This window comes from Ctenocephalides felis, unplaced genomic scaffold (assembly GCF_003426905.1).
Source record: "Ctenocephalides felis isolate EL2017-DRISC unplaced genomic scaffold, ASM342690v1 CF-g0.4_SCAFFOLD_01604, whole genome shotgun sequence".
NCBI classification, from domain to species: domain Eukaryota; kingdom Metazoa; phylum Arthropoda; class Insecta; order Siphonaptera; family Pulicidae; genus Ctenocephalides; species Ctenocephalides felis.
Genome location: NW_020537758.1, coordinates 18,873,990 through 18,893,582, shown reverse-complemented (window position 1 = coordinate 18,893,582; position 19,593 = coordinate 18,873,990). Strand labels below are relative to the sequence as shown.

Genomic DNA, 19,593 nt, shown 5'->3' with positions numbered 1-19,593 from the left:
AAATCTTTGAAACGTAAAGATATATAAAAATTTTCATTTTCGATTTTTTTGCGATTACTATAACTTACCCTGGGAAGTTAATAATGATTGTAGTTGTTCTATTATGTATTTCAAAATGGAAATTGACATCACTGCTGCATGATTTGTGCTATGGTTGTTGATCCTATCCCCAGTTTTTTGTTAGAATTGGTCTTCGTTCATTAGTTACATTCTGTTTACATTAGTTATAATTTTATTTACGGAAATTGACATCACTGATGCATGAGTGCAATATATGTTCGGTATTTTTTATTATTCTAGGCGGGATAGCCTTAGTAATGGCCGGCCAGCCCCTAGACACAGTGAAAGTAAAAATGCAGGCCTTTCCTCACCTTTACAGGTATGGCAAACTGTATAAAAAAGACCGTACAAAGAGATGGCATCATCCGAGGCCTATACGCAGGCTGTACACCAGCTCTAGTAGCAAATATCGCCGAAAATTCCATTTTATTTGCTGGATATGGAGCATGCCAAAAAATGATTGCATATTTAACCGGCCATAAAGATGTGACGACTTTAAATGCATTTAGTAATGCAAGTGCAGGTTGCTTGGCAGCATTTTTCGTATCATTTTCATTATGTCCAATAGAATTAGTAAAGTGCCAATTGCAAGCAATAAAAGAAGCTTCTGTGGTAGAAGTCGGCGGCAGTAAAATCGGCCCGATTAATTTGACTAAATCAATTATTAGTGAACATGGAATTCGTGGACTATTTAATGGTTTAGGACCTACGATTGCTAGAGAGATGCCTGGATATTTTTGCTTTTTTGGTGGCTACGAGTTCACCAGGGAAATGTTTACAAAACCAGGTCAGACCAAGGACGATATTGGTATTTTCAAGACAATGATTGCAGGGTCGGTAGGAGGTATTACATTGTGGACTGCAATTTTCCCAATAGATGTTATTAAATCTAGAGTACAAATTACTGGTTCTAAAGATAACATGTTTAAAGTTGGAATGGATATTGTTAGAAAAGACGGTACGATATAAAGTGCATATATAATTATATTTTGCCTATATACTTTTCTGAAAGTGACTTGGTTTTGCAGGTTTTACAGCTTTGTACAATGGTCTAAAACCAACTATTATTAGAACAATTCCAGTTACACCAGTGCTATTTGTAACTTACGAGTACTCGAAGAAATTCATGTACTACATCACAAGTGACGATTAACAAAACGCTTATTAATTATAGTAGTTAAAATTTAGTAAATATAGTATATACAAATTAAATTAGAAAATTCCATGTTACAAATTTTATATTTAATTTTGTAATTAAAGTTTATTAAATCGTAAATAATATGACAAAACTTATTCATTCAAATATTTATTAAATAAATTTTGATAACATCATTCATATATCATTTCATATCATTCAAAATTTCTTACGCCAAATGTTACACATTTTACATATAATTAATAATATACATTTGCAAATATAATTGATTTCATATATAATAACTTTGTGTTTTTAACATGATAATAAATTTACAAGTTCTATTCATACAAAATATATTTACGACTACAACCCAAATTGACGTAAGGCCGGAACGATTTGTAAATGCAATATTTGAGATTATTTTGATACGTGTTTTCTTATGGATGAAATTCAACGAATCCTTTCATACCCTCGACATTAATCTGGATTATAGCCGATCTATTAATATTTTTATACCATTTACACATTTTTCTTATAATGGAATACTCTGCATTTGGCATATTTCGTCAATTGAACTAATGTTGATTCTTTTGGAAGGGTCGCCTGGTGAGGACGCTGGAGATCGAGATCTACCAGGAATTAAACTAGTTCCTTCTGGAGAATTCGTTGAAGATTTGTCTTCGTATACACGGTCCTGTAATAAAAAATAATCAATTAGGAAAGACATTGAAAACTATATTTGACTTTTATTAAAATTTTAGTTAGGACGTACTTGATTTTTATCGTATTTAATACGTTTCCATAAGGCCATTTTCTTCTCTGAACCGTTATTAGTTTTGGAAGAGTTAGCGGATGTATTTACGCTGTAGTTAGGGTTAGAGAATGTGAGGATATTTCGACCGGAGCCAAATTTATGTTTATCGTTCATCTTTTTCTTATTAAACATGATTACTGTGACGAAGATATAATTAAACACTATTGATAATGCTTTATTGCATCTATATTATAAATAGTAAGGTAATATTTTCATACCAATGATGATAACAACTACGGCCAGAAGTAGCAAACCCAAAACAGCTGTAGCTATGAGTACTGCCGTCGAATTGACTCCAGTTAGACGTCCTTTCATGCCGTGAGTTAGAAGTCCACTTCCAGAAGTGTGAGAAGTTTTTGATAAAGAATCGAGTTTACCATGATGTGTTGACTCTGCTACTTCATCTGGTTCATCAAAGTATTCAGTGCCAATCTCACCACCTCTGGACTTCACTCGTTCTTTAGGTTCTTTATTAAATATATACATATGAAGTCTTTTTTTAACCATAATAAAAAAAAATTAGTTGCTTACCCAAAAGGCACGGTTTTCCATCGGCTTCATCCGGGCAAGCACAAAAGTAGCCTTCTTTCCACGATCGGAATAAACATAAATGTGTGCAATAACCATTATTTTCGGCACATGGATTCCAGCCAGTTTGGGATTCCGGTGTTATTGCTAAAATTTCCATGGCTCCTACAAGATCAGATTTAAAAGTAATAATTCCTTGGCCGGTACGCTTATCTGCACGCATAATCATTTTCTTGAACCAGTTCGTCCAGAAGATATATTGTCCGAGCTAAAATCAAGATAAACAATTTATCTGCATAATTAATGTTTATCACGTATTTAAAAATAATTATACCAGTGTTACTCCAAATGGATGCTTTGCTTCTTGAATAATTGTGGTACGATTATTACCATTAAGATCAGCACACTCTATACGATCTTTTAACGTGTCGGCCCAATATAATTTCTTGGTACTAAAAAAATTATAAAATTGTTTATATTTGATAATCAAAAATGAAAAAAATGCTTTATCCAAAATACCTGTAATCTATTACCAATCCATGTGCATATCCCATATTTCCACTTACTATAACTTTCTATTAGTTCCGTCTAAAGATGCTCGTTCTATTTTGGGAACATCGCCCCAATCTGACCAAAATATGAATCTATAACGAATATAAATTTATTTTCATTATGCAATAATTTTTATTATATATGTTTTTTTATTAATAAACCAACCCTTTCATTGGGAATAGTGCAAGAGCTCTCGGTTCATCCAACATTTTGTTTATAATTGTTTTTCTACAAGTGCCATCAAAACGTGCCACTTCGAGAACCTAAAAATGATCGATTTTCGATTAAAATAAATTTGCCCAAGGGCGAGTATTTGAAAAAAATTCAGGTCAGGTTTATTTAAACTTACCTTTAGCTCATAATCTGTCCAATATATATTATCTGCAATCCAATCTACAGCCAGTCCATTTGGTGTATTAAGCCTAAACTGAATAACTGTTTTGGATTCACTTAGATTTTTAACATTTACGCTTCTAAAATATTAGAAAAATACATTAGATTAATTTTATCAAAGTTACTTACTGGATTTTTTAATCTATTAAGCCTTACTTTATTATATCTTGCAGCACATCTGTGTAGTATACAAGATCTTTCTTTCTGTGAAAATCTAAAGCAATTGCGTTGTGTAGTCGGCACTGGCAAAGTGTAATCAAATATTTCAGTCGTATCTAATGAAATTCGCGATAAAGACGAACGGTTTGTAAATAATAAGTATCTCTGAAATTATAATAAAAATATTTTAAATTCCCTTGGAATTGAATTATTTAATAATTATTATTTGATCTTACTTCTGGTAGCTGACGACATTGGGTTTTACTATCATTCATCATCATAACACCAGTAGGACAGGCACATGAGAAACCTTTAGAATTTCTTAAACACAAATTCGAACAACCACCGTTATTTGTACCACAAGCATTTTCGGGAACATCAACTCCTTTCTATAAAATAATCATAACCAAACAATGGAAATGAAATAAATTATGTTCAGATATAAACTGGATGATTAATTAATTGTCTCTGTATACCTTAATAGCTACTAATGACATAAGTCCTTCCAATTTATCGCGCAATACAGTCGCATTTGAACCATCATGCTTATTTGCTCTGTGCACTGATTTTGTTTTCCAGTCAGTCCAGTACATGTAATTTTCTGAAAGCATATACAAAATATTATAAAAAAATTCTATATCCATGAAATATTAATTTTCGATTTCACATACCAATATGACAATTCCATAAGGATGTAACACTTCCAAAACTGTTTTTCTATTTCTCCCATCCAAATCACAAGACTCTATCAATTTATTTCGACCATCTGTCCAATAAAGCCTATTTTCCTCGTAGTCTAAGGCAAGACCATTGGGCCAGACTAGACCCCGAGAGATCAACTTACGACTATAATGAAAATTGATAATTATTAAATTTATATAAAAATTCAAAAAGTTGATTTATGATTGTCCCAAGATTTACCGATTAGATCCATCCATATCAGCAACTTCTATTGCTGCATTTTGGCCCCATCAGACCAAAACATTAGACCAAGTTTGTAATGAAGAACTATAGCTCTCGGCGATTCTAAATCTGATGAAATTAATACTTTTCTGTTTGATCCATCTAGTTCGCTCACTTCTATACTGTGTCTTGCTGAATCGGTCCAGTACATCTTAAATTCAGAATAATATTAGTGATTTTACGCGATTAATTATTTGTTGGTATTATTATAAATAAATCTTCAATAAGTTTTACCTTTCTACCGCTGCTATCTATAGCTAAACCATCTGGATTGTCCAAACCATCTTTGATAATAGCTTCCATCGATTTGAAGTTTTCATCACTTTTGTGAATAACATCCTCTGAGGAATCAGTCCAATAAACGTCACCTAAAAATAAAAGTAATTTACAAAATTTATATTTTTTCTGAAAATACTGATTAGGTTAATAAAATAATTTGTTACCTGTTGTTCTGTCCACATCTAGTGCAACTGCTCTTTTTAATGCAGGGAGAGGAAGAACAAAGTCAACAATATATTCAACATCTAAAGAAATTCTTCTTATATCTACACGATGTGCCATTAATAAAATGTTTCTGGATGTTCAGCACATTCTTTGCCATTACTCTGCTCGTAAGATAAAAATATGACTTATATTAAACAAGATCGTGTTTTATTTAAAAATTAATTAACGGTATTACCAATGGTCTAATTCCAATAGGACAAGAACAACTATGTTCGTTATTTGGTTTAAGTAGACAAAGATGTGCACATCCACCATTATTTTGAGAACATTTTGTTTTCATATATTTTCTTTCTCTGTGATAAATCCGTACATCCATTAGTCCAGATAAATTGGCACCAATTATTTTTCGATTTCTCCCTGAAAAAAAAAAACATTTAGACTCAATGTTAAATTAATCTAGTTGTAAATTTATAACAATTTTGGATTTCACTCACCCGTTGATTTATGTGCACTCTCTATGTTATAAGATTCCCAATCAGTCCCAAAATACGTTGCTCTTGAAAACATCTAATCCAAATGGATGCTGCAAACTTGATTCTGAAATTAAATACAATTTCAAATACAAGCATTCACACATAATTTTTACCATTATTATTTTATATATTATTTTACATACCCAGAAGTACAGTTCTACCACTCCCATCCATTTTAGCATATTCGATCTTCTTTGTCCCTCCATCGGCCCAATAAATTCGCCCCATATCGTGATCAATAGCCAAACCATTTGGCCATGTGAGATTTTCTGAAATAATTATTTTACGTTGGCTGCCATCCATTGCAGACCTCTCGACTTTGTGATTTGGACCCCAATCAGACCAATACATATACCCGGCTATTACAAAAATATATTCAAATTAATTAGAATTTTGATAACTATGCATTATCTAAAATTTGTGAAATTATCATACTTGGTGGATCAACAACAATATCTCGTGGTTTGTCTAAATTGTCCCAAACAAGTGAGTGACCGTTTACCATCTTCGATGTCTGCTACTTCTATTCTGTTAGTTCCAGCGTCTGTCCAATAATTTTATTTGTGAGCCAATCTAAGGCCAAGCCGGCTGGAGAAACTATTCAACAAAAAATACAATTTTAATCTCAGAAGAGAAAAACTTCATTAATATTTTTAGTGTGTTAATTTTCCACATACTTAAATTAGCTCGCACAATAACTTTCTGATTACTGCCATTCAAGTGAGCAGAACTAATTGAATCTTGGTCGACATCAGACCAAAATATGGATTCAGTTTTTGAGTCCCATGCTAGGGCTACTGCAGATTTTATTCCGTCTACGGGAACAACCTGAAAATTCATATATTTCATTAATAATATATATTATTATTAACAATAAAATTATTTAACGCTCTTACCACATATCAACATCTAACGCGGAAGGCACCTGACGCAACTGGCGTATTCTAATATCTTTTTTTCTTGCGAATAACAGTAAATTATCAGCGATATTAGAACATGTTTTCCTATAATAGAAAGAATTTAAGGGTATATAAAGCAAATAAAAAGTGAGGTATTGAAGTTTGTATATTTACCCATCCTTTAGTAAACTCCTTCCAATTGGACAAACGCAGGTTCTTCCTTTCCGATTAGGAAGGCACATGTGTGAACAACCGCCTAGATTTCCTAGACATCGGGAGTTGTACTCAGGTTGTCGTTGGGAATGGTAACTTTAAAATTATATATAAAATTTTACTTCAAATGCATTTCAAATATTTTAATCGCAGTTAATGTAATACTGCGTATACCTATGAATATCCATTGGAAAGTGCAAACCCGCATGCACTGTTCTTAGCCCAGCTCCTGTTGCTTTATTTGCAGTCGATATGCTTTTAGTGTGCCAATCAGTCCAGTAAATTGCATCTTCAAACATAGTTATAGCAAATGGATGTGGCAGCCCTTTACTCATGATCTTCTTTCTTTCACTGCCATCAAAATAGGAACATTCTATAACATGGTGTTTAGCATCCGCCCAGTATATCTTGCTGGTTGTGTAGTCTAATGTTAGTCCATTGGGCCAGAAAATTGATTCTGTTATTATACTACTTCTGGAGGAGCCATCCATCTCACAACGTTCTATTTTTGGAGAAGGTCCTGAAGAACAGAATTGATATATAGAATATTTGTATCAAATACGTAGAAATTATTTTATTTTATTAAATAATTAGTGTAATTACCCCAGTCTGTCCAAAATACCATTGCTTCGCCTGGATGTACAGCAATGGCTCTCGGTTTATCTAAATCATTTGCGACAATGACCGCACGTTGGCTTCCATCCAAATTGGCAACTTCTACACGTCTTGTGCCGGAGTCCGTCCAAAATATTAGGTCATGTATCCAATCAACAGCAACACCTCCTGGAGACTCCATTCCCCATTTAACAATATCTGATAATTTACAGAATTTTTAGAGTGATGCGTACACTACATTTCATTTTAAATTAACCTCTAATCCCTGTTCCATTCATGTAGGCTCCTTTTATAATATCACTGGCCACATCTGACCATATCACAATATTTTTCTTGTAATGATAATCCAAGGCGATGGCATTGTGCAGTCCTTTTAGTATCGCCGTGTACTTATTATTACTCAATGAAACCTTAAATATAAAGAATGTTTAGAGAAAAGAATTAGAACAACCAATTGCTTGTTTTGTTTACCTGCCGGATATCTTGCCTGTTGGCAAATAGTAAAGTCGGAGGAGCTCCCATTGCTTTGCAAGTTCTAAGATCAGGTCTCAAAATATAACCAGTCATGCAGCCGCATATGAAAGATCCAATGGTATTGTTGCATGTTTGCGAACAAACCGGATCGGATTGGTAAAGGCATTCATCTATATCCAAACAACTAAAAAAGAGAATTATGAGTAACAAAGTAAAATTACTGTCTTTTCTGATATCTTGGCATATCGTTTTGGAATACATATAAATTATTGAGATAATTCAAGGATTTCATTTACCTGTGTCCATCTGATCCCAATTTGTAGCCTGCATGACAACTACATTCATTTTTGCCATCAAAAGTCGTAATGCAAAGTTGCTCACAAGGCGATTTAGCTTCACAGGTGCGTCTTCTTGGACATGACAATTCATCATCGCCTCTCGGACAATCTTTCTGACCATCGCAGACATGTTTCCGAGCAACGCACAATCTGTGAAATAAATATTTTACTTACAGATGTACAAGTACAGATAATGTATATATAAAATGTTATATGAGTTTACCTATTTGCTGTGTTAATGGGACTAGTTGTATTGGATACTGCTTGGCATGTGAATTGGCCGTCTTCGCAGGTTACTATGCATTTACTTTCGTCTTCTCCTTGGGAGCAATCGGCAACACCGTCACATACCCAAGTTCGCTAAAATAGTGAAGAAAAAATAAATGACAGGACAAAAATTCTTTCTATCCCTAGATTACTAGTTTACTTTTTAGTTTTTTATTCAAGGAAAAGGAATTAAAAAATTGACAATTATTTACCAAAATGCATCTTCCATCGTTGCAAGAAAATTCCTCAGGAGAACATGTTCTTGAATATTCAACATCACAGCCAACTTCGTCCTCACCTCCTTTACAATCCTTTTGTTTATCACAACGCCATCGATCAGGAACGCACATGTTGTCATTACATCTGATAAAAAAGGCAAAATATTTAATTTTGGCAATAAACATTATAAAATAATAATTTATAAACGTAACAATCAGTGAAACCATGAGAATTTAAAAATATAATTATTTTATTAGACGTTTTGAAACGCTTCCAAATTGTTTTAAATATATATATACAAATTGAATTCTTCATCAAGTAATTCAGTTATGTAATATTATTTGACTTAGAGATTCAACGATTTCGAAAGCTTCTATAGCTAAACTTCTATAGTTCCAAAATAATACTGATCAATGTTTCAGGTTCTGATTTGTTATGCCTCAAATATTGTATACAAACTCATGTTGTTTTGTTTAAAAGTGATTCTCTGAATAAAATTATTTCCTCTCACTTGAATTCTCCAACGACACAAACAGATCCGGTGATCGCCGTCGGCCTGGGGCACTCAGCCTCATCACTCCAATCCCCACAATCATTGTCCCCATCGCATCTGAATCGGGCTTTGACGCACTTGACACTACTTCGACCACCACACTTGAATTCTCCTTCCCCACACTCGATCAAAGGTTTTTCTATTGAAAAATAATAAATGTAAAATCTGTAGCAAAATCAAATGATTATCAAAAATTGTTTTAAGTACCGCATTTGTGTTCATCCGACCCATCGATACAATCAGCTTGGCCGTCACATTGCCAAGCTAATGATATACAGGAATCATCTCCGCAATGGAATTGCTCCTTAGAACACCTGTGAATTTTTTATACGTTGAGAATGGATACTTTAATACGTGTTGTTATTATCGAATACGTACTCTGCTTTGTTGCAATTGATTTCGTCGGAGTAATCTTTACAATCGTTGTCGTTGTCGCAAACCCAGCTTTGTTGAATGCACAAACCATTAGCGCACTCGAATTGATCGGATGTACAGTTGTAACTGGTCCCTGTAAAAAGAAATTATTAATTTATTAACTCCCCGAAGGAGAAGTTTGTTTTCAATAAAAAATCCGATTCGCTAATTTTATGTTTTCTCGACGTTTCAAGCCATTCTGAATCGAATGAGACCAAATTTGGAAAAAGTATGTGTGTGTGTGCGTGTGCATCAACCGATTTTTTGCCGTAAATCGCCGTTTTTTTCAAAAACGGCTGGACCGATTTCAAAAACTTAAAAGCCATTCGATGTATCTCGATGAGGACTATTGTTTACCAGTTTTGTGCGACGATCGGCCAAGCCGTTTCTTTGTAATTTGGAAAAAAGCGTTAAACCTTTCGTCCACATTTAAGCTCATACTACCAAACCGATTTTAAAAAGTCAAAAACTGTTCGAAAGATATTAGTTGGGAATGGTACTGATTAGTTTTAGGTGAAAATCTACCGAGCCATTTTCTTGTAATTAACTGTTGAAAAAAAATTTAAGCCGATTTTCATGGAACTTTTTTGGGCTATATATATCATGGTCTTATAAACTTACTGAAATATTACGGCCTTACGACAAGTAGTTCAATTTTAAAAATTCATCAAAGTTTAAGAAAATGAGTAGTTCTTTTGACATTTGTTAAAATTAAAACTAGATGATTTACCTGGTATAACAATACATGCTTGGTCTTAATGAACATACTAAACAATTAAAGTCCTACAAAAAAATGGCTCAATTATTAAATTTATTGATTTTTGAAAATTTGCTTTAAAAAAAAACTCTGACCGGGTTTATCTATTTAATAATAATTTATCTATCATGAATTAAGTCGATAATTTACACAAATCGGGAAGTTCATGTAACTTGCCTCAAGGCAAAATACCAATACCAACTAGTTTAATAATTCGTTTGGGGGGCATCCATTAATCATGTGAGGTTTTTATGGGGAGGGAGAGTTTAACAAAAAATAGCAAAATATCACGAGGGGGAGGAAGGGGTATAGTAAGATATCACGTGTATTTATCGTTTTACTGATTTTTAAAAAAGTTTAAACATTTTCAAAAAAAAAAAATCAAAAAAATTACAGTTTTTTCACTGTAACTAAAAATACACGTAATGTTTAATGAAGGTGGGGGTAATTTTGGGTATCACCATGTATCACCAAGGGAGAGGGGGGGTCCAAAAATTCTTAAAAACTCGCTCTCTTGCTTAATGGACTCCCCTTTAGTTGGAAAATTAAATCAAATTTCTCACCGCAATGCGTTTCGTCGGAAAAATCCCCGCAATCGTCGTCCCCATCGCAAAGCCAGTCTTTCAAAATGCATCGTCCGGACAAGGGGCACCGGATTTTATCATCGGCCTCATCGCAGCGGCCTCGAGGGCCCAAGAAGCCGCCCGACAAGGATTCCTCTGAGCTTCCGCACTCGGACTCGTCTTCTCCGGCTTCACAATCAATTTCTCCATCACATCTGAGAAACAAATTAACATATTCATATTTTATATTACATATTCAGATTTTATATTCAAACATATTCGTATATATATACTAGCTAGAAACGTTGTCTTGTATACACGTCGTCCTGTGTAATATAGATCGGTTGATAAGTTATTATTAACGTTTTTTTATAAAATGTATTACCATTATTTTATATACCGTCTAAATATACGTGAATATACTTGGCACCGCGATGGTGGAAATTGGCAAAACTGATATGACCTGATTTTTGACGATTTTTTTGCTGTCGATTGGTGAAAACTAAAATTTTTTTGCTCTTTCCGTTCTCGAGATAAATGGGTGGGGTCAAATTCGGTGCTAACTATATGTATGGTCAGCACCGACTCCTTTAAGAATGCAAAAAAGTTAAAATTTCTCTTTACTGTCGTTATCAGTGATTTTTTTGCTGTCGAATGGTGCAATTAATTTTGGAAAAGTTTTGCCCATCATAGATTTTCACGCATCGGAAAATTCCCAAATTTGCCAATTTAAAAAATTGACAATTTTGAAAATGCCCAATTTTTTTGCTTTTATATTTGGTTTTATATTCACACACGCATAATATATAAAAATATATATAATATATATATATATATATATATATATATACTAGTTGACCCGGCCGACGTTGTCCTGTACATACATTGTCTTGTATATTATAGATCGTTTTGATAAGTCATTATTAATGTTTTTCATAATATTTATTGCTATTACTTTCTATACCATGTAGATATGTATGTACATCATTATAAGCGTTAAACTGTGTTAAATGACAAAAATAATGAGTCTCAATTTCCACACTCAACTCAATTCAAATGTAATCATCTTTTTTATAATAACAACTACTGTATTTGTTTGATTTTAAAATTTGCATTTCAGGAAGTCATTGATAGTTCTAATGTACTAACCACAGATTATTGGGAACAGTAACATAGAGATAAATTGATATTTAAAATTTTTCCCTAAATAATGATTTTTTGCCCTTGTACTTATTTTGGATTATTGTGTAATTAACTTAAATTTAATGGTTACATAACTTTTGTGGTAGAACCATTTTTTTGGTAGGGTAAAATAAAGCACAAAGGTCCAATTATAGATATATATATGATTTAGTAGTTATTTTTGATATTGAGAAATATGAGTATGTTCTTGTAGGACGATACGTCAAAGAATAAAAAAACAAAGATTTATAAATTAATCTTTAATTCTAAACGTTTCGACATTCAATTCTATGTCATCATCAGTGCATCTAAAAACAGTGTAAAAATTAATATAACCAGGTAATTATACGAACCTCTTATAATTTCATCTTATAATTACCAGGTTATATTAATTTTTACACTGTTTAAAATCCACTGCTGATGACATTAAATTGAATGTCGAAACGTTTGGAATTAAGGATTAATTTATAAATCTATGTTTTTTTTTATTCTTTGATGAATCGCCTTACAAGAACTTACTCATATATATATATATATATATATATATATATATATATATTATCTAATATACCAGAGATCAATCTTTATTTCATCAAAACTATAAGAAACTTCTTATCATCAATGCTGTATCTTTTACCGTAATTTAAAATTAACAATATATGACACATAAACGAACTTGCAGATCAATAAAGACAATTCAGAAAAATAGATATGAAATTTTATATAACGATATTACGTAAATGTTCACCACGATAATTTATCAGCAATATTTTTCCTGCAAACTCCATAAGACAAATACTATGTTTGTTATGTAAATGACACGTTGGTTACGTAAAAATCCAATATGTAATATAAAATCGTACAATAGTTAGGCTTAATTACTTCTTTATTTCTATAATTTTATCAGTAATTATTTGATTATCTGTCCTCTTGTTACATTAAATCAATTTATTCATGAACTAGGATAATAAAAGTAAGATATAAACCTAAGAACTACAATCAGCGATACATTTTTTATTGTGAATGATAATAGAATGAAATTTGACTCATTTTCTTAATTAGTAATTTAAGTTAAGTAACTTAGAAAAGTGAATATAATTACAATGAAAGATTATTTATGAAAATTTTTAATTGGCAATATGTATTCACAGTACAGTTAGGGAGTATTGTTGGATAAAATATTGTAACTTGAAAAAAAAATTAATTTATAAAAAATTAAATAAATTTAATTTTAAGAATAGGATTAAAATTAGAAAGTTTGATTATGGAATTAAAATAATTCTATTCCTTACCTCAAATCGGCTTTGATGCAGGCGCAAGTCTTGTCGCATATAAATTCATCATGTTTGCAAGATCCATTGCATAATTGTGCTTTTGGATCTTGATCAATCGGCGTTAATAATCCTATGGGCAAATCTAATAAGAACGAATTCTGTTCAACATCATCTCCGATATTCACCCTGTCATACTCATCTATTCTTCTAACTCTTGCAACTTGATCACCCTGACCTGAAACAAATAAAAATAAAATTAATCAGAAAATCCACGTGATATTTTAAGATTAAAGATATATTTGTTAGTTCTATATTTATCAACTCTGTAATTTATTTTCATGGTACTACAAATTTGCATAAGGTAATTTAATCTTAAACTAATTCGTTCGATGGATCAAAATTTGTTCGCAAGTGGGCGTATGATGGGCGGTGTTACGTGAATAGTTACGAAATCGAATAAACCAAAACATCCCTATTGATAATCACAGATATAATAATTATAATTGTTTTTATTGCAATATAATAATAATAACAATAATGATACAGATTGTTCGATAATAACAATTAATAAAACATTTAATTTTTTTTATAATTTATAAACAATGATTCAACGATTTTTCGTCCTGAATTTAGACTCTAAATGCTTTTATGAAAATTGTACAAATATTAAAGAATATTATAAATTTCTCTATATGGTACAAACAAATAATTAGAAATTTTACCAATTTTATCAAACTAATTTGTTTTGGCTTAGTTTCAATTTAAAAAATGACTTGTTAACTTTGATACATCAAAACATGTTTTACCAATTTACCTCAATACTATAACAAATTCGAATTTTGTATGAAATCTAGATTTCAAATCGAATTATATTTGGAAATATATGTTTTTACTAATTAATCGCGATAATTTACCAAATTCGAATATTAACCAATTGAATCTGGTATAAAATCGGAATGTTAGTTCGTGTTATATTTGAAGATATATGGTTGTGCCAATTTACCATGATATTTCTCTAAATTCGAGTAGTAATCTGGTATGAATTTTTCGATTATTAATCAATGGGATCTCGTATGAAATCTGAATTCTATATCGTGCTATATTTGAAATTTTATGTTTTACCAGTTTACCACAAATTTCAAATTTGAATACTAATCATTGGCATCTGGTATAAAATCTGGATTTTAGATCGTGTTATATTTAAAAATATATGATTTTACCAATTTACCACAAAGTTTCACCAAATTCGAATACTAATCAATGGGTCTGGTATAAAATCTGGGTTTTAGATTGTGTTATATCTGACAACATATATTTCTACAAATTTAGTATGACCATTTACCAAATTCGAATATTTCTGGTATGAATTCTAGATTTTGGATAGTGTTATATTTAAAAATGTACGTTTTTACCAATTTATAACAATATTTTTTCAAACTCGAATGTTAACCAAACCAAATCTCTATTATTCGGGATATTGTATGCAATCTGGATATTAGGTCGTGATAAATTTGGAAATATAAGTTTTTCCCAATTTACAACCATTTTTCATCAAATTTGAAGATTAATCAATGAGGCCTGGCATGTAATCTGGATTTTGGATCTTGTTTTATTCAAAATATATGTAATTACATATAACAATCAAGAGGATCTGGTATGAAATCTTCATTATAGATCGTGTTACACTTGAAAGTATATGCTTTTACCAATTTACCACGATATTTTACCAAATTAGAACATCAATTGGATCATAGGATCTGGCATATATTCTGGATTTTAGATCGTGTTACATTTGAAAATGTATGTTTTTACTAATTTACCACGATAAATTGGCAATACCAAAGATATTACCAAATTTGGAGATTCATCAATGGGATCTGGTATGGAATCTGAATCTGTGAGAATACTTAAAAAAGGGTGGTAATTTAAAAATGATTTTATTTTTAAGTGCGAGAGAGTAAATTATAATTATGGAATGATTTTTATAAATTAAGCGAGACATTTTTGATGTGCAAAAATTAGGCTGCTTCTAAAAATTACATTTTTTTCTTATGAAAAAGTTTTGGCTGTGGGTGGACCAAAAATAGATTGAAATCAGTCCTTCAGAATACATTGTTTTATTGTATATATGTATATACTAAGGATAGGACTAGGACCCAAAAATAGTGAAAAAATAGTGAAATTTAAAAATGGCTTGATTTTTAAGACCGTGAGAGTAAATTATAATTATGGATTAAATTCTATAAATTAAACGAGATATTTTAGATGTGCAAAAATTAGGCATCTTCTAAAAATTACATTTTTTTCTTATGAAAAAGTTTTGTCTGTGGGTGGACCAAAAATAGATTGAAATCAGTCCTTCAGAATACATTGTTTTATTGTATATATGCATGTATATACTAGGGCTCTAGGACTATATATATAATGTGTGGGTTTGTATATAAGGTACATGAGCATGAGAGTGAGATGTAGCTAGATGGCCGAAGAATAATTCACGTTAGAAGAATATCACACACAAAATACTTGACGCTGCGTATCTCGTGGGCGTCCGAGGGAGCGATCGATAGCGACGCCGCCTGACGTGGGCGATGTACCACAGAGACTGTCAACTGTACGAGACGCTTTTCCGACGACGGAAAATCAATCTTTGATGTACGAACCGTTTATTTTGAAGTTGATGGGGAAAATAAGTATATAACACACGTGTGTATACACATACATACATACATATTACATATATAATCGGAGAAGACATAACATCAAATAAAGTTTTGACATGTAATTTTATGTCTTCATCAGCAGATATCTATAAAATATTTTCTTTTTTCTATTTTTGAAACATTTAATTTTACGGAATTGAAAGCTTTGTAGAAATAAAATCTGCTATATTATAAAGTTATTTGTCATGGAAAATGTTATAGTATAGGTGTATTATAATACAATAATAATAAATCGTAGTATGCCCGAAGGCAGGTCCATGGTGTGAGATCGACCACAAATAAATGATTTCCTTACGCTTCGTCTATCATTCCCATTACCACTATTCCCCTCATTTTTTTTATTTATGTATTTTCCTTTCCGAACTTCTGTTTCCATGTTTCTTGATTTTGTCCTTTGGCTTTCAGTTTCCTGTATTTTCTCTTTTCGCGTAAATTTTTTCTTCTATTATAATATGTCTAATTGTAAATGGCTAATTTTGTAAAAGAAAGCCAATAACTATTTTAAAAATATTCTGTTATCAGAGTATATTTATTACACATACGAGTTTTGGCTATCCGAACATAGTTGAATTTAACAATAATTGTTAAATGATTGCCTAATAAATCTTAACCAGTTTATAAGATAAATTCGCGAAATGACAACAAATGAAAAATCTAAACTAGTGGTGCATGGCATCGTGCTTCCAGGCAAATTGCTGGAACTTCCTGTACCGAAAATTATTTTTTTGGAAAAGAATTTTTTTAACTTTTAAACTTTTTTTTAAAGCAATCGCACTAGGTTAACTGCACAGATATAAAATATAGAAGCGAGTTGGCGCCGCGGCGCGGTCTAATATATAAATATATTAGTACGAAACCTAGAAAAATCTAAACAAAATTTGTACATTTTATTAAAATTTCTATAAAATATCTCATAATTTAATGCGAATATTTTTAATGATCGTTTTTGACCGTACATCCTAACCAACTAGCATATCATTTATACCAGGAAGGCCAGCCGAGCAGGCTCAGAAGAAAAATACACGGAGACCTAATATAATTTAATTAACTATAATACTTTCAGTTTACATAATTTTATTGCTTTTCCCCCTTTTTGTTTTTAGTTTTTTTATTACATTAGCTCTAGTAGATACGCCACTGGGGGTATCTACTAATTTGTAAATAACGAATTGTAAACAACTTGTCAGCATTCTCTGCTCAATGTAATTACATATACAGATGGCAGAATAAAATTAAAATTGAAAAAAAAATGACCCCCAAATGGCACTTTTTTTACTTTTTTATTGCGTCTCTAAAACTTGCAATTTCCAAAACTTTACTAGTTTTTGCATTTGATTAATAGAAATAAGATGCTTTTGAATCATTCAAATCGGGTGCTCTATAATTTCAAATATTGAATCACTATTTTTGACACTTTTTGCCAAAATCTTCGAAACGGCTGGATCTGCTTCTGCCAAAATCAGTACATCTCCCCACCAAAACTTATCGAATGTTTTTTGAATTATTCAAACCGATTAATCCGTATTCCAAAATTATCGATGAAAATTTTTATCCGCACACACATACACAGACCTATATCCATTTTTTATAAGGTATGCTAAAGTGTTCAGTGTTTTGAAACGTAAATATATATAAAAAAATTATTTTTGTTTTTCTGCGATTACTATAATTTATCCTACGTTAATGATGAAATTATAATAGTTATTATTATAAAGTTAATGATGAAATAATGATTAAATTATAAAGTTAATGACGAAATTATATTAGGACGAAGTAATAGATGAACCATGGTCCAGTACGAAAACTGGCTTTTCATCAACGTTGAAGTATATGGCAATGATGTCCTTCGTACAACTTTTTATTGCTTCACGATTTCCATGCATATTTTTATTACAAAAACTTACAAACATGTTTTTCTTCCCAATACGGGTTAATTGAAGTGATAGATATACCATTTAACCACGTAGAAGTTAATGACAATTATGTCCTACGTACAACTTTTTATTGTTTCATGATTTCCATGCAATTTTCATTACAAACATGTTTTTCTTCCCAATACGGGTTAATTACGACGTAACTCCCAAAACTGTTTGTCTTCCCTGACAGAATCATTGACTAATTGTCTACATATAATATAAAATGCGAATGCGCAGGCGCAAAAACGAGCTTCACAGCAACAAGTACATTGAAGACTACATCGCAAGAGCTGAAATTCTTGAATGAACTATCCCTCACTATCAATGTCCAGCGGAAAAACGATTCCTCGGTAATAAGACATATTTTTATTCATTTTATAATCTAATTGGCAAGTGTAAGAAGGTCTGAAAACGCCCTCGTATGCAATGGCAATATTTTTTCAAAAAATCTAAATTTTTTAAAAAAATTTCTAATACTTTGAAACTTATAGTTTCAATGTTTATTGAGAAATAAAAACAAGATTTTTTAGAAATTTAGTATTATTACGTTATAAGATTTCCGCCCCTTTTCACAGAGCTTGCGCACTCTTACATGTATTTGATATTTCATAAAACCATTAATGTCAAATAAATATTTGAAGCAAAATTAGGCAAATATTTACCTTAAAATGTTTATATTGTAATGATGCTTTTAGAGTGATATGCAATTTTTTCATTATTTGAAAATTTTGTTTAAAACAACCAAAGTTAGGCGTGTTATAAAATCAGGACAAATATATTTCACAGGAGAAATAAATTATTATCAAATTTCATTAAATATTATAATTCTAGAAAAAAATGGATGAGGCATGCTTACAGATGATATAATATGATTTCATTTTTAATATGGACACATTGACAGTCTTTAAAATTGAATTAAAACAAGAATAGAATAAATACCGTATTAAATTGGTAAATAATTAATTGATTATCAAAATAAGATGCTGCAAGTAACTTACCTTTTCTCGCATTTATTGTAACTGTAAGCCATGTCAGCAAGATAATATCCAGATACATGATTTTTAATAAATTTAACTATAATTTATATTGATTATCTCAAATACTTTGCAAGTAAGTATCTTCTTTTGTATGACCATTTGTTTTTATACCAAATAGTCCAGAATTACAACAATGAGCTAAACTAAATCTTCACTTCACTTGATTGCGTTCGTCACGATTTTAACACGTTTCTGTTGGAAAGACATTTCATACCTTAGTTTAAAATGATTGCAAAATCTTTACGATTTTTATAGTAAGTTTTATGTTTTTATATAAGTGTTTCTACAGATTTTTTTCTAATTTTTCACATGACAGCGAAGCGTTCAGGCGAGAGGGTTTGTCAGAACTGATACAGGATCTGCCAGATGAAGAAAATTGGGCCGAACTCTGGGATTCGTTGGTCCTGCGCAGGAGATGTGATTTTTTGACTTTAGGTGAATTTAAACAAAATGTTCCATATATAGAATGCTTTATTATGTATTTTTTTGATGACTCATTATATCACACATAACACAAGATTATGGCCAATTGAGGTAAACAAATTTTTATAGCAAATGCGTCTAGCTA

The 19,593-nt window shown here is 31.3% G+C and overlaps 1 protein-coding gene and 1 pseudogene across 1 annotated transcript; one reads left to right on the top strand and one right to left on the bottom strand.

Annotated features, from left to right (window-relative positions):
- The window catches only part of LOC113373469, a 2,764-nt pseudogene extending 1,543 nt beyond the window's left edge, over positions 1-1,221 (top strand).
- Positions 1,222-1,730: 509 nt separating this feature from the next.
- On the bottom strand, positions 1,731-19,018 carry LOC113373468 (low-density lipoprotein receptor-related protein 4-like). The gene is given in 43 exon segments (XM_026613764.1): positions 1,731-1,892; positions 1,971-2,149; positions 2,231-2,479; positions 2,544-2,808; positions 2,875-2,992; positions 3,060-3,114; positions 3,117-3,184; positions 3,258-3,355; positions 3,442-3,565; positions 3,642-3,722; positions 3,724-3,809; positions 3,881-4,033; positions 4,121-4,245; positions 4,312-4,490; positions 4,566-4,617; positions 4,620-4,758; positions 4,842-4,975; positions 5,051-5,182; positions 5,185-5,212; positions 5,287-5,468; positions 5,546-5,591; positions 5,593-5,648; positions 5,728-5,943; positions 6,020-6,071; positions 6,073-6,140; positions 6,143-6,181; positions 6,262-6,412; positions 6,492-6,588; positions 6,658-6,792; positions 6,871-7,216; positions 7,300-7,509; positions 7,568-7,721; positions 7,783-7,969; positions 8,082-8,273; positions 8,347-8,483; positions 8,603-8,753; positions 9,121-9,301; positions 9,370-9,476; positions 9,541-9,670; positions 10,897-11,111; positions 13,371-13,587; positions 15,173-15,258; positions 18,987-19,018. Coding segments are annotated over 43 exon segments (5,814 nt in total).
- Between the last annotated feature and the right edge of the window lie 575 nt (positions 19,019-19,593).